A 14,347-nucleotide genomic window follows, 5' to 3' on the forward strand; every position below is an offset into this window, starting at 1 on the left:
TGCCTTTAGAACGTCACATTCAGAACTTTAGTTCTGTTGTTCTTATTCAGAATTCTTGTTTTAGGATGACTATAAACAAGCTTAGCCTTTTCTCCAAAATTAAAACACAGGAGTCCTTTGTCAGTCACTACTATCTGATTAGATTTTCCTTCATGCCCACAAACCAAGAAACTCTTTAGTATCTATTCTTTGACAGCTATAAGAGCCAAGTCATGATTAATCAAATTTATGCCTTTATTGCCTCTTAGGGCTCTGAGTTTTCTTACTGGACAAAACATAGGCCACTACACCCCATTTGAGTTGAGTCTTCTTCCCTTTGTCTTATACTAGTGGTTCCTAGTGAAGAAAAACAAATGGTTTTTTTGTAAATTGTTGGTCTTCATTGGCAGGTGAAAGAACATCAACATGAAGAAATTCAGAATGTCCGAAATCACATCCATTCATGTTTCTCCAGTGTCACCTGTTTTCTCCTGCCACATCCAGGACTCCAGGTGGCCACAAGCCCTGAGTTTGATGGAAAATTGAAAGGTGTGTTACAAATGATGTTATTTTAAACATGTAATTTGATCTTTGGAATTAAATAGTGACCAGAAAATGTCGATTATAGATCTAGTGAATACTTAAGAGAAACAGTGTATTCTCTTAGAAAGCATAGTATTTAGAGTCATTCAATTTTTAATCCTGTCTTGCTGTGACCATCAGAATTAGTTCACATTAGTTTCTCCATCTGTAATGGTGATGGTAATATCCATTAATGAACTTTTCTAAGAGGCATGTTATGATTATTTGTTTATAAGAGATAAAAGTGATAAGTAAAAGAAGACTAAACATTAGTCAGCTAATATTTATCAAGTAAAATTAACTTCCCAAAGAAAGGTATGATGCAGGGCATTGCTATTATTTTCATCTTATTTGTGATATAACAAAACCTGATGCTGGGTCATGTGTTAATATCAGGAAGTGCTGATTAGATGGTAGCTTGGAGAAATCAGAGTTGAGACTCGTGGGTTCCATTATCTTATTTTTGTTCCTTATTCATTGAGTCATTTAATGGTTGGCCTTTGAGTCATTTAATGGCTGGCCATCAGTTTACCCATGTGTTAAACTAAGTACTTTGTTTATAAACTTATCTGAGCTTCTCAGGTTTCCTGTAAAGTATAAATAATAGTGTTGCCATTTTTAGAGGCCCAGTTGTGTTCCCAGCTGTTTTAGTCTGTTTGGGCCGCTATAACAAAATACCATAGCCTGGGCAGCTTATAAACAACAGAAATATATTTCTCGTAGTTCTGGAGGCTGGAAGTCCAAGATCAGTTTGGCAACATGGTAGGGTAAGGGTTTTCTTCCCGGTTTTAGAGTTCTGGTTGTATCCTCACATGGTGCAAGGGGCTCGGGAGCTCTGTGGGTCTCTTGTGAGAGCACTAATCCATTCCTGAGGGCTCCACCCTCATGACCTAATCACCTCCCAGAGGCCCCTCGTCCTAACACCATCACCTTTAGGGATTAGGATGTCAACGGATGAATTTGCGGGAGGGACACAGTCAGACCATAGATAGTAACTATGCTAGTTACGTTCATACTTAATGCTCCCAGTAATTCCACGAAGCTGATATTTCCTTTATTGTGCAGGTGAAGAGACTGGTTTAGAGAAGTTAAGTAACTTGCTCAAAATACTTCTGTTATATTGGGGAAGTAACTTAGAGGATACATACTGTTTAGTTACCAGGAGAACTTGACTCAGTTGATCCAAGAAAGTCAATGTACTTGTTAAGTTTAAGATTTACATTCCAGCTCATTGATATTGCAAAATTAACCGAGTCTGAGAGACTTACCTTTACCTTCTACTTGTCACTTGTATGATATTTTTAGGTGGTTGGCAGCTCTCCTGAACAGGAGACTTCCAGAGCCCATTAGATGGCGATTCAGAAATCCAAGTTTGGGGCCTGGCTTTGGAGAGAAGTTTGCTTAGACAACACTGGAGCTAGAACCTTTTACCTAAAAAGCAGTTGCGATTGACTTTTCAGAGTTGGGTATGGAGACAAAGTTGAGTGTGTAGGTGATGTGTCTTTTAGGGTTATAATACTCTAGTATTAGACATACTGTTTCCAAATGTAAATTCTAGTTTGTTCATTGCTGGTAGGGAGGTTGCCTAGTGGACGTGTGAAAGGAGGTTGTTTAGGAGGGTGGGTTAGAGTGACTGCAAGCCTTTCTCTTGCCTCAGGGTGGTCGCAGGTTTATCGGACATAAACATATAAAATGGCATTCCTCTGTATTCTCAAGCATTTTGATATTTCAAAACATTCTGTTTTAAAATTCATTTTTATCATGCTATTCCAGGAAATACAAAGAGCTTTTTTAAAGTACTGTAACACTGACTTTTGAAATTTGGTATCACTTTTGGGCATGCGCATTGTATTAGTTTTCTAGGACTGCTGTAACAAAATTCCACAAACTGGGTAGCTGAAGACAACAGAAATTTATTCCCTGCCAGTTCAGGAGATCAGAATTCTGAAATCAAGGTACTAGCAGGGTTGGTTCCTTCTGGAGAGCATCTCCCAGGCTTCTCTCCTGGCTTCCAGTGGTTGCTGGCAATCCTTGGCATTCCGTGCTTTGTAGTTGCGTTCACTCCGTGGTGGTCTCTGTCTCCGTGTTCACCTTCTCTGTGTGTATCTCTGTGTGTTCTCTCTTTTTATAAGAACACCTCTCTTTGGATGTAGGTCTCACCGTAACCTGGAACGACCTCACTTTAACTAATTACATCTGTACAGACTGTATTTCCAAATAAGGTCGTATTTTTTTTTTTTTTTAAAGATTTTATTGGGGAAGGGGAACAGGAGTTTATTGGGGAACAGTGTGTACTTCCAGGCCTGTTTTCCAAGTCAAGTTGTCCTTTCAATCTTAGTTGTGGAGGGTGCCATTCAGCTTCAAGTTGTTGTCCTTTCAGTCTTAGTTTTGAAGGGCGCAGCTCAGCTCCAGGTCCAGTTGCCGTTGCTAGTTGCAGGGGGCACAGCCCACCATCCCTTGCGGGAGTCGAGGAATCGAACTGGCAACCTTGTGGTTGAGAGGATGCACTCCAACCAACTGAGCCATCTGGGAGCTCAGCGGCAGCTCAGCTCAAGGTGCCGTCCGTGTTCAACAATCTTAGTTGCACAGGGCGGAGCCCACCATCCCTTAAGGGAGTCGAGGAATCGAACTGGCAACCTTGTGGTTGAGAGCCCACTGGCCCATGTGGGAATCGAACCAGCAGCCTTTGGAGTTAGGAGCATGGAGCTCTAACCGCCTGAGCCACCGGCCCCAAATAAGGTCGTATTTTGAGATTCCAGGTAGACATGCATTTTGGGGGGGAATACTGTTTAGCCCGGTGCACATATTTACAGATTATGAATGCTTATCACTAAATATTAAGTGTGCTATGTTTTATATTATGTCAATTTTATATCATATAATATTGATATATATATCTATATATATGTCTATCTATATTTTATCTATCTATATATACATATATATATATATTTTTAAGGAGGGTGCAGCTCACAGTGGCCCATGCGGGGATTGAACCGGCAACCCTGGTGTTATCAGCACCACGCTCTAACCAACTAAGCTAACCGGCCACTCCCATTTATATATATTATATTTATAAAATAGGGAACAAATTCTGTATAAGCAAACTTTAGTCCCATAATTTTGCACCATTTGCTTCCTTCATCCATGGTTGAACTGTAAAACACATTTATAGGATTAAAATCTTCCTTTCCGACACAAAAAGGCAAGTTCCAAAGTTAGAAATACAAATGGTCAGTGTATACCCATGAATATATGTGTAGCATCACAAAAATCAAGGAAGTGCAAGTGTGTTGGTACAAATTCATGCAGTCTAATTTATGGAGATTGTCTCTGTCATGAGACGCTTCTTGTCTGCTCTGAGTCTAAACCTCATGTTTTAGTACAGCCTTCATAGACACATTAATATCTGAGGCTCTGCAGAACTGGGTATAACAGTCTGTGGTGTGTGGATCCTATTCGTTCCTTGTATGAACTATTCTTGAAGCTCTCAGTCTTTCAGCATGATGAAAGTTGAAACCATAAAAAAAGTTTTTTTTTTGAATTTTTGAATTTTTTGGAATTCCTATGTTTAAAATCCAAAAAAGTATTTAAAAGTATAAAGTGAAAAGTTGCTTCCATTTTTGTGGTTTTCCAGTTTTTTTAGTATATGCAAGCAAATATGAATATATGCAATAGCTTATTATGTTATACTTTTTCCACTCCAAGGATATAAAGAATTTGTCCTATTTTTGTTTTGCGAATTTGCAGTTTCATTTTTCACATTATAGTTTATCCAGTTTCAATTCGTCTTATTTTCTGAATGGCTACCTCTTTGTCCCAACACTATTGAATAGTCCAACTTTCCCCCACTTATTGAAATGTCACCTTTGTCATATAGTAAGCCACTAATCATTGTGTAATAATATGGAGATTAATCCCTTTTTAATGTTGGGGTAGGCCATACTTTGGCACCATCCTGAGGTGACTGGAATTAAGAATATTTAGGTGGCGATTGGTACCCATGTACTTAGGTAGGTCAGATAAAACATTAAACATTTTTTTATGTCAAAAGCTCTTATGATTGATCAGTTATTTAAGATGGGATGGGAGTCAGTGGAGATGAGAAGTATATGTTACTATTTAGAGAAAAATCTCATGTAGATTTCAATTTATAAGCCATAAATAAATTCTAGATAGATTCAAAAGTTAAATTATAAAAATTAAAGCATGGGGAAAAAGTTAACTTTATTAGACTTCTGGAATTGTGGAAAGATTCTAAAATTAAAAGGATGAATAAAATAAATTGTCAAGGAAAAGTGCTAAATAGGTTTGAATATGTAATAATTAATCTTACGCATTTAAAAAAAAGACAGTATTTCGGTGATCATAGTACACATAAGGATAGTGTGTTTATTTATTCCTTGAAGAGTGACCTGTCTTAAGATAAAGATTGCTAATAGATAGTTCATCACCGAAAAGGAAATTAGTTGATAACAACCTTGGGAGAAAGTTTGGCTTAACTAGTAATAAAAGAAATAAAAGAAAACGAAAATAATGAGCTACCATTTAATTTTTAAATATACTATTACATATCCAAAAGAATGCAAAAGTATGACATACAGAAATGAATGCATATAATATATATGTGTAAGGTACGCAACGTCATATAATGAACATCGTGAACCTACTACCTAACTTATTATCTAGAATTGGAATTGACAAACATTTTCTGTAATGGACCAGATAGTAAATATTTTAGGCTTCGTGGGCCATACAACTACTCAGTTCTGCTGTTGTTGCAAGAAAGCAGCCATAGGCAATGTGTAAATGAATGGTCATGGCTGTGTTTTAATACACACGTGCGCGTTCACACACACACACACACATACACACACACACATTTTGTCTTTCATATTCGTTTTTAATCCACTGGGAGTTAATTTTTGTGTATATGTGAGGGAGAGATATGTTTTCTATTTTTCTATATGGATACCAATACTTTTGACATCTCTCTTTGTGACTAATGTCTTTTGTTTGTTCAAATTGAATATGAAAACTAGAACAACTTCTGCCTATGCTGTATTTCAACTGTTATTCCATCCAATTTTATGTGATAACACTGGTGTATTATAAAAAAATCTGGTACCTAAACATTTGAATTTACATAGACAAATTTGAAAGTAATTGTTGATTTACAAAATACATTTGTATTTTTCAAAAGAAAATAAAGATTTTACTGAAAAAGGACGGGGGCTATTTTAAATGTTAATTGTGATTATTTTATGGTGGGTTTATAGATTTTTAAAAGTGGTTTTGAATGTTTTCCAGTAGTCTACGTTGTCATTATAATATTGAGTAGTTCCTATCATAGAACCATATAACTTAAGGAAATAAAAGTTAACCAGAAGTTTTTTTCAATAGATTTTTATGGTGATACTTGGAAAAATTTAGACCCATTTTTGTTTCATTCACTGCTCTATCCCCAAATCTTACAACAATGTCTGCCAGAAAAAGGTGCTCAAAAACTATTGAGTGAATAAATAAGAATGTCTGAATTTTATAAGTTTATAAGTTATGGAGTGTTGAAGAGTTTCTGCCTGGATGTGGGTTTCCTACCCACTTTCTTTTCAGTTGATAGTTTGAGTTAGTTGGAAAACCTAGGAAGATGTTTGATGATCTAAATCAGATTCCTTGCGTCTTCAGAGTTGGAGCAGGTGGTTCTCACCTTGAGGAAAAAGCTCTATTTAATGGCTGTCTTGCACCCTCTGTGGGACCTTTGTAGAAGCTGCAAAGAAACTGTCACCTTTCGGTGATAGTAGTAGTTTCCCTTTGGGGCGGCCTAGAGGACCTCTGAGGAGACACTAGAAAGTAAATATCATGAGGTACAGGTGCTTCTCATGCTTTTAAACATTAAACAACAAACATCAGATGGATGAATAAGGATTACTAATGGCTTCTAGTGGTGTGGCAAGGGCCTGCTCTGAGAGAACTTGAGGGGTTGATACTTTAGTTTTTTGAAGACCTTATCAATGAAATTCTTTAAAAAGTGAAACTTCTTGAAAGACCAGGGAGTAGAATGAACCTCCCAGAATGAAAAGCAGGGTAAGAACAGTCTGCATCTTTTCTTCTGGGCTAGAGGGGACTTAATACTGTAGAAGGGAATGAGACAATAAAGGGACAGAAGAAGGACAGAGGTCCGTTAGCCACCTGGTCAGAGCCAGCAAGTCTCAGACACACACACAGCATGGAACCCCCTCCCTCGGTTCTGAACTAGCACATGTTCAAACAATTACAGACTGAAGATTGTGTTCTGTGCTCACCTTGGCTGAATAGTCTGTTTGGCTCATTGTTTCCTTCTTTGTGGCCCTGTGAACAGATATTGCCAGTGAATTCAAAGAGCAGTTACAGATACTGATCCCGTACGTATTAAACCCAGCGAACTTAATGGAAAAGGAGATCAATGGCTCAAAAGTCACCTGTCGGGGGCTGTTGGAGTATTTTAAGGTAAACATGGGTTTTCATTATTAAAATATTTGGCTTTTGGTAAAACTGGTCTAGGTTATAAACTAACTTGAATTTTCAATATTTTAAAGCCTTGGAAAAAGTTTCATGGGGGAAATGGTGAGAGGCCTTTTCAGATTTCGGGGTCCTGCCAGGAATGGGCCACTGGGTGGCAGTATCAGTCTAAGAACCAAATGGATCTTCTTTGCTCTCTTAGAGGAGTCATTACTGTGGCTAAAGGAAGATTGTTCCTCACGGAAGATGGTGTGGACAGGAGGTGGTTAGGAAGTTGCTGTGAGTAGGAGGAGACCGCACCTAGATGTGACACGACTGCCTCAAGGCGATGGTCACTGCCCACAGGTAGTGGTGAGGCCAGCGTGCATGGGGAGTCTGGTGGACCTCTTAGCCCTGGTAGGCTCGGCTGCTTGAGAACGTTTTTAGTTAATTAGAAATGCTAACATGCACTCAAAGGTGTGTTGTGTTTTTGCTAATTCCTGGGTGTTGATCTAGGTCTTCAGGAAAATGCAGTTTGTATGGTCACTGTCTCTAAAAATTTAAAGTATGATTCTATATGGCAGAATGACATTTTTCATGATCGTTTTTATGTTTCTATTCTAAGGCATATATTAAAATTTACCAAGGAGAAGATCTGCCTCACCCCAAATCCATGCTTCAGGTAAGCAGTTCTTGAACATCCTAAGTGATATCCTTTGATCCCGGGAGTTGACCCACGTACAATAGGAAGAGTCTTTTAAGAAGAGAATGCTGTTGCCATCCTTTCCCACAAAGCTGAGCTTGGTTCATTTTCAGCATTGGGACTGCCTTCCAGTTTTCTTTTCTGTATTCATGGTGGTCCATTTAAAACAGAACGGCCTCTCATGGGGCCGGTCGTCCTCCCAAACATATTGTGAAGACACTTTTATTATATCCGGGTATAACATCCCCAGTTATTTGAGACAAATCACTGTCCTGTTATCTGTTGTCTACTTAAGTAAACAGTGTCCTGACGTATGTTTACTGTTTACTAAATAGGTTTTTTATTTTCAACATTTTGCTTTTTTCAAGATGTCTTTTTTTTTTTTTGAAGATTTTATTGGGGAAAGGGAATAGGACCCCACTGGGGAACAGTGTGTACTTCCAGGCCTTTTTACCAAGTCAAGTTGTTGTCCTTTCAGTCCTAGTTGTGAAGGGTGCAGTTTAGCTTCAAGTTGTTGTCCTTTCAGTCTTAGTTGTGGAGGGCGCAGCTCAGCTCCAGGTCCAGTTGCCGTCTTCTAGTTGCAGGGGGCACAGCCCACCAACCCTTGCGGGAGTCGAGGAATCGAACTGGCAACCTTGTGGTTGAGAGGATGCACTCCAACCAACTGAGCCATCCGGGAGCTCAGCGGCAGCTCAGCTCAAGATGCCATGTTCAATCTTAGTTGCAGGGGGCGCTGCCCACCATCCCTTACGAGACTCGAGGAATTGAACTGGCAACCTTGTGGTTGAGAGCCCACTGGCCCATGTGGGAATCGAACCGGCAGCCTTTGGAGTTAGGAGCATGGAGCTCTAACCACCTGAGCCACGGGGCGGCCCCAAGATGTCATTTTGTTAAAACAAAATTTCTGACTTTCATGTGCTGGTACATAAGGCCATTTATTGCCAAATATTTATTCCTTCAGCAGCAAAACATTTTCACAAAGGAAGCTAGAGCTTACGATCGGCATCATAATTTTTTCCCCTTCTTTTTTGACTTACATCTATTTTTTTAACATTTAAAATTGAAGCAAAAACAATGACTTTTCAGAGATTTAGTTTATGATAAAGATTCTTATGTATCTTATGTATAATAACATTTTTGGCAGAAAAGGTGCATTTTGTTTAATAAATTAGTCTCTATGGAAACCTAAAATATAGCAGAAGAATAAAAAAGAAGAATGGGGAATAAGGTGAGAAAATTTTACTTGGCTATTTGTGGGAGAATGTTAAAAGAGGAATGATTTATAGCTTATGCTTCCCTTTCTTAAAAGGCCACTGCGGAAGCCAACAATTTAGCAGCTGCAGCCTCTGCGAAGGACATTTATTACAACAACATGGAAGAGGTATGTTGGACATCTGTCTTACCCTGAGATATCTGTAACCTGGACATAGTTGCTGTCTCTCAAAGCCCTGACTTGGTCCTGCTTAATGTGTCTTAAGATGATGAGGCAACAAAGCTGTATTCAGGCCATCCCGATAACTGGGGCCCTCTAATTACTGCCATTTCTAACCCAGGCTGTTTTGCAGTGTATCTGCTCTTATTGATCAACGTCACCCTGGTATTTAAGTGTGCTTTTCAGAGGAAATGAACCCAGACTTCATTGGTCTTCATCATCATTTGAAAGTTAATTTCTAATAGCTTTAAGTATTTTAAGGTTTTTCACTGTCTTATTTTATTTGGCACTTGTTTTTGAAGGGATCTTTACTGCATTATATCTTTGTTCTTTTCAGGTTTGTGGGGGAGAGAAACCTTACTTGTCTCCAGACATTCTAGAGGAGAAGCACTGTGGATTCAGGCAACTTGCTCTGGATCATTTTAAGAAGACCAAGAAGATGGGTGGGAAGGATTTTAGCCTTCGTTACCAGCAGGAGCTGGAGGAGGAGATCAAGGAACTCTATGAGAACTTCTGCAAGCATAATGGTAGCAAGAACATCTTTAGCACCTTCCGAACCCCCGCGGTGCTCTTCACGGGCATCGTGGCTTTGTACATAGCTTCGGGCCTCACTGGCTTTATCGGGCTCGAGGTTGTGGCCCAGCTGTTCAACTGCATGGTTGGACTGCTGTTAATAGCACTTCTCACCTGGGGGTACATCAGGTACTCTGGGCAGTATCGTGAGCTGGGCGGAGCTATCGATTCTGGTGCAGCATATGTATTAGAGCAGGTAAGTGGTGCCAGCTGGGAAGCCAGAGCGTTGATAGTTAATAATGGACAGATAGATACTTGTGTTTCTGTTGTAAAGTATCTCTGTTTGGAAGAGCTTCCTATTGAAAGAAAGCATAAGAAACTTTCCCTGGCCAATTTGTTTCTGATAGACATTATATTTTATTATCCTTCTTTAGGATATTATTTAATTTTATACTTTGTTTCCATTACTAACAACTATGCTTTAATGCAAAAAAAAGTTCCAACTTAGAAATATTGTGTTCCCCACAGGAAACTCGTAACTAACTACATGTTCTCCAGATACAATTCCTGAATGCCTCTCTTCCCCCATCTGAGGTTAATTTGCTTCACTGAAAATCAAGAGCTTTGAAAAATATGAACAAAGCAGAATTTTCTCTTTTGAATCCTATTAATGGATGGCATCCCTTTCACTTAAAATCGTCCAGAAAGCCAGTGGCTTTTGACATTGACATATCTCCAGGTTTATAGATCCTTGAGACTCTGGTTACTTCCTTTTTTCTGAGCTACGTGCACAGATCAGTTAAGTTACAAGTGTGTGTTGGAGCCAGGAGAGCAGCCACTTCACCGCAATAAGAGCAAAAGCTCAGCTCACTCTTTTGGGAGGTAGCTGCTGCCACAGGCTCCTCTCCCTGGCATTTTCATTTTGCCGTTTTCTATAATGTACTGATGAGGTAGATTTTTGAAACTTTATCTCCAAGGACTTAGTCCTTGCTGCTGTGCTGTATTTTATTAACTTACATGTTGAATCAATGGACTTTTGCAGGCTTCTTCTCATATTGGTAATTCCACTCAGGCTGCTGTGAGGGATGCAGTTGCTGGGAGATCCCCCATGGATAAAAAAGCTCAATAGCTTCTTAACAAGAGGATCCAACAAGAACCCCGACCAGCCCCTGTTGATTTCTGGGTTTCTGCTGCGGCCACACGTCCAGGTCCGGAGGAATGCACATCTGGGACCTTCTGGGAAGAGCTGGAACATGGCACTAGTAAAAGAACAGAACTTCCCTGTGGTTTCAAATTCTTCAACCCACTTCCATTTCTGTTGGAAGCATTTCTTTTCCTTGCTGATGATGTAGATCCAAGCCTGTGTCTGTTTTCTTATTACTCTCTGCTTTGTGCACTTTATGGGGGGAAAAGCTAAAGGAAAATACGGGATGTGGATTTAAGTCCTTTATGTGCCACTTAGTGCCTTTTAAGATTGAGTCTGTGCTTTTGCCGGCATGAGAGGGCGGGAGTGCAGACAGCCTCGTGAAGGATGCTGTCTGGGGTGAAGTTGGTCAGTTCTTTTATACCTTACTCTGTTGAAAAGGATTCCTTTTTAAAAAGTTTACAAAATTTGCAAAAGCTTCAGAACTGAAGACTGATAATGATGCCATTACACTTTTAAAATCTTATATTAGAGATTCTCATTTGCCACAGTTTTGTTGGAACATTTTTTGTTTTTTTGCCTTTATTTTCCTATAGCTTCTTTCTAGAAAAGAGCAAACATTCCTTCAAAATCCAGAGTGGCTCATAATAAAAGGAATGATCTTGATAATTTAAGAAAAAAGCTTGCGTTTAAATGAACCATGTGACCTCTGATAAGTCACTTGAACTTGTGCCTTGGTCAGATTCACTGTTTGTTGGTTTATATGCTTATATGTAATATACACAACTCACACACAATTGTCACCCAGATTTTGTTTTCGAGAGTCCTGCATAAGAACAGAACTTTATTACGAATTAGAGGAAAGACGCTACCAAACATTACTGCCTTTAATTAATGTCATGTGTCATGTGGCTTAGCAGTAAATCAAAATATTCAAAATACTTGCATTATCCTATGCACTAATATTTTTAATAATGAAGCTAAAACTATCTGTCTTGTTTCGTGAGTCTTCCTTTATTTAACTTTACTTGACCCGTCTGGTAGCTTTAAAATATAGCTTTGGTTTAGTAAGGATCAAAGACCCACTCAAATATGGACATTATCTAGAAGTATCTAATAATTCTTTTTTATTTACCTTGACTGTGTGATAAAAATCTTTTTTCTGTTGGTTGCCTTTTCCTTTGATTTATAATGGTGAATTATTGTGGATTTTAAAACTTCTTAAAATTTGCCTGCAAGTATTTATATAAGCATTCAGGTATGTGAGCCTTAATTCTTAAGATAATTTTTGTTGTAGGAGAGATGTAGGAAGGCTTAGGCAAAATCTGAGTAAATTGTATATATATGAAGTATGAATGGAATGGGAAAAAAAGAAAGTCTCTTCTAGCATGTAAACTCTATCAAAGAATTTTATATTTATAAATCCTGAATTAATTCCAAGCATTTTATATTTTTTTCATATTTACATACCATCCTGCCCTGAAGTCCTTGCTATATTATTCATTTGCTGTTAAATTTTACAAAAGTTCCAAGTTGTTATAAAAACTGTTTACTTGTATATCAGTGATGCTTACCTTTGACTATTAAGTTGAAAGCTTAGTTTTGAAAATTGAGTGGTATTTTCAGGTGGCCTCTCATCTTCTTGAAGGTTCATACGTATTAGCTAAAGGTCTTAGAGATGTTAATTAAAAACAAACAAACCAGAAAATCACTAAAGTTCGTTGAAAACATCAGTGTGATGGGTGATGTTTTGCCAGAACAAAATTGCTCAAGTTGGGTTTAATAAACCTACTATTTGTGTGTTTTACTTTTTGCTTAAAAAAACCCAAAAAACCTACAGATGTTGAGATACTTAGCTTTTAATGCATTCCATAAGCACATAGATTTCTGAACAATTTTCTAGAGTGGTCCTACTTTTAATGGCAAGAAGGATGATATGTCTAAAACTTAATACTGAAGTATTAGATTTTTTAAAAATAAAAAAATGATAATGTATGATTTAATGACATCTTAGGATTTATTTACTGTTTAAATTCACCATTTCTGTTTTGATCTTAAAGGAATAACTTGATTTAATTACCCTGGGGAAGCCTTATATATATTTTTGTCTTTATTGGTTAACTTATTCTGGCTCTGGAAAGTGTTTATAAAGTTTTCTCAATGGGGAGTCTTAGGAGTTTTCTTTGGCTTCTTTTCTCTTTTAACAGTAAACTGATGATTTTTATAATGGCCTTTTCAATAAAATGCATTTTCATTGCTGGCTTAAATAGTCCTAGAGAGATTTATAACCAGGTTGAAAAGAATGTCATTTACCTCTTAAATTCCCTCAGCCTTTAATTTGTGGGTCAGGGACATTACTTAGGAGCACAGCCTGCGTTTGCGTAGTGCTCATTGCTGTCACTCCTGGCTGGCCTTTCCACATAGCAGTTTTTATTTGCACATTCCGAATAGTATTTGGGCACATTCCTATTAATATATAAAACAGGTTTTCAAAATTTACTATTAAAAGAACCCATTTCAGGAGAGGTTAAATGTTAAGTTTTTTTGTCTGTTTGTTTGTTTTTTTAAAATCCAGTTAGCTTTGTAAAAATAATAGAATCAAAATTTTGATTCTTTCACTGAGAAGTCTTTCTAGATTGGTTTGTAGACAAAAGGAGGGCAAACTATCATGTTATCATGTATAATAATAAAACATCTGCAGAGTCATTCCTTACTTTAGCAGTATACCAAGAGATCTATTCCATGGAGGTTTTTACACTTAGTAAAATTGCCTGTGAATATTGTTTTTGCTTTACCTGTTCTTTCTGTTTCTCTTAATGAAGTAAAATGCTTTAGGCAGACAAGCAAACTGCCTTGTACTGGAAGTGTGTTTCTTTAGCAGGTCATACTCAGTGTTCTGCCTGCCTTATAAAAATGGTGTTTTGGATAGGGTGAGTTTGGATGAGTATATGTAAGTATGTATGAATTAATAGAGAAATTAACTAAATTGATTTAAATCCAGACAAAATCGGTAAAAAGAAAGTTTTATTTTTTTTCCTAGAAATTTTTTTTTTTTTTTTTTTTAACTGTAACTTATATGGAAGTCTTTATGGAACTTTTTTCCCCCCTGTAGAACTATTGAAATGAAATTTAGGATGATTTGGGATAGCTACCAGTAACGTAGCTAGCATGGGCTATGTCATTCTGGCTTACATTTAGATCCAACAAAATTTTAGTCAGGGAATGAGGGCATAATGAAGACAAGTTTCAGTTATGAAAGTACAAACTATTTGTATAAGTTTTTTTTTTTTTAATGACATTAGGAACCCCATTGTAAAAGACAATTTGCAGTTGAATAGTTTTCCTTAATGGTTAAATCCTATTGTAGCTGTGTTTTGGGTAGTGGCTGTTACTTACCTTGGAGTGCATACTACTAACCTGGGATTTCTGTTTGAAAAAAACTCAAATTCCCAGCTTTACACCCAGAGATTGCCTCCGTTGGTCTGGGCTGTGGCCCCAGAACCACCTTTATAAACAG

General features: G+C 37.8%; 1 protein-coding gene and 1 non-coding gene across 4 annotated transcripts in view; one reads left to right on the forward strand and one right to left on the reverse strand.

Moving 5' to 3' along the window:
* ATL3 (atlastin GTPase 3) overlaps nt 1-11,158 on the forward strand; it is a 44,163-nt gene extending 33,005 nt beyond the window's left edge. For all 3 annotated transcript variants that reach the window (XM_033119913.1, XM_033119912.1, XM_033119914.1), the window contains exons 8-13: nt 390-528; nt 6,920-7,047; nt 7,664-7,720; nt 9,051-9,122; nt 9,511-9,942; nt 10,729-11,158. In XM_033119913.1, the coding sequence (XP_032975804.1) occupies nt 390-528; nt 6,920-7,047; nt 7,664-7,720; nt 9,051-9,122; nt 9,511-9,942; nt 10,729-10,815 (915 nt within the window). In that variant the 3' untranslated portion in view covers nt 10,816-11,158. The remainder of the gene's footprint in view (nt 1-389; nt 529-6,919; nt 7,048-7,663; nt 7,721-9,050; nt 9,123-9,510; nt 9,943-10,728) is intronic.
* TRNAI-GAU (transfer RNA isoleucine (anticodon GAU)) lies at nt 3,538-3,611 on the reverse strand. Its single transcript has one exon. It is a non-coding gene; the product is annotated as a tRNA-Ile (tRNA).
* Nucleotides 11,159-14,347: the final 3,189 nt, after the last annotated feature.

Source organism: Rhinolophus ferrumequinum, chromosome 11 (genome assembly GCF_004115265.2).
Source record: "Rhinolophus ferrumequinum isolate MPI-CBG mRhiFer1 chromosome 11, mRhiFer1_v1.p, whole genome shotgun sequence".
Lineage (NCBI taxonomy): Eukaryota > Metazoa > Chordata > Mammalia > Chiroptera > Rhinolophidae > Rhinolophus > Rhinolophus ferrumequinum.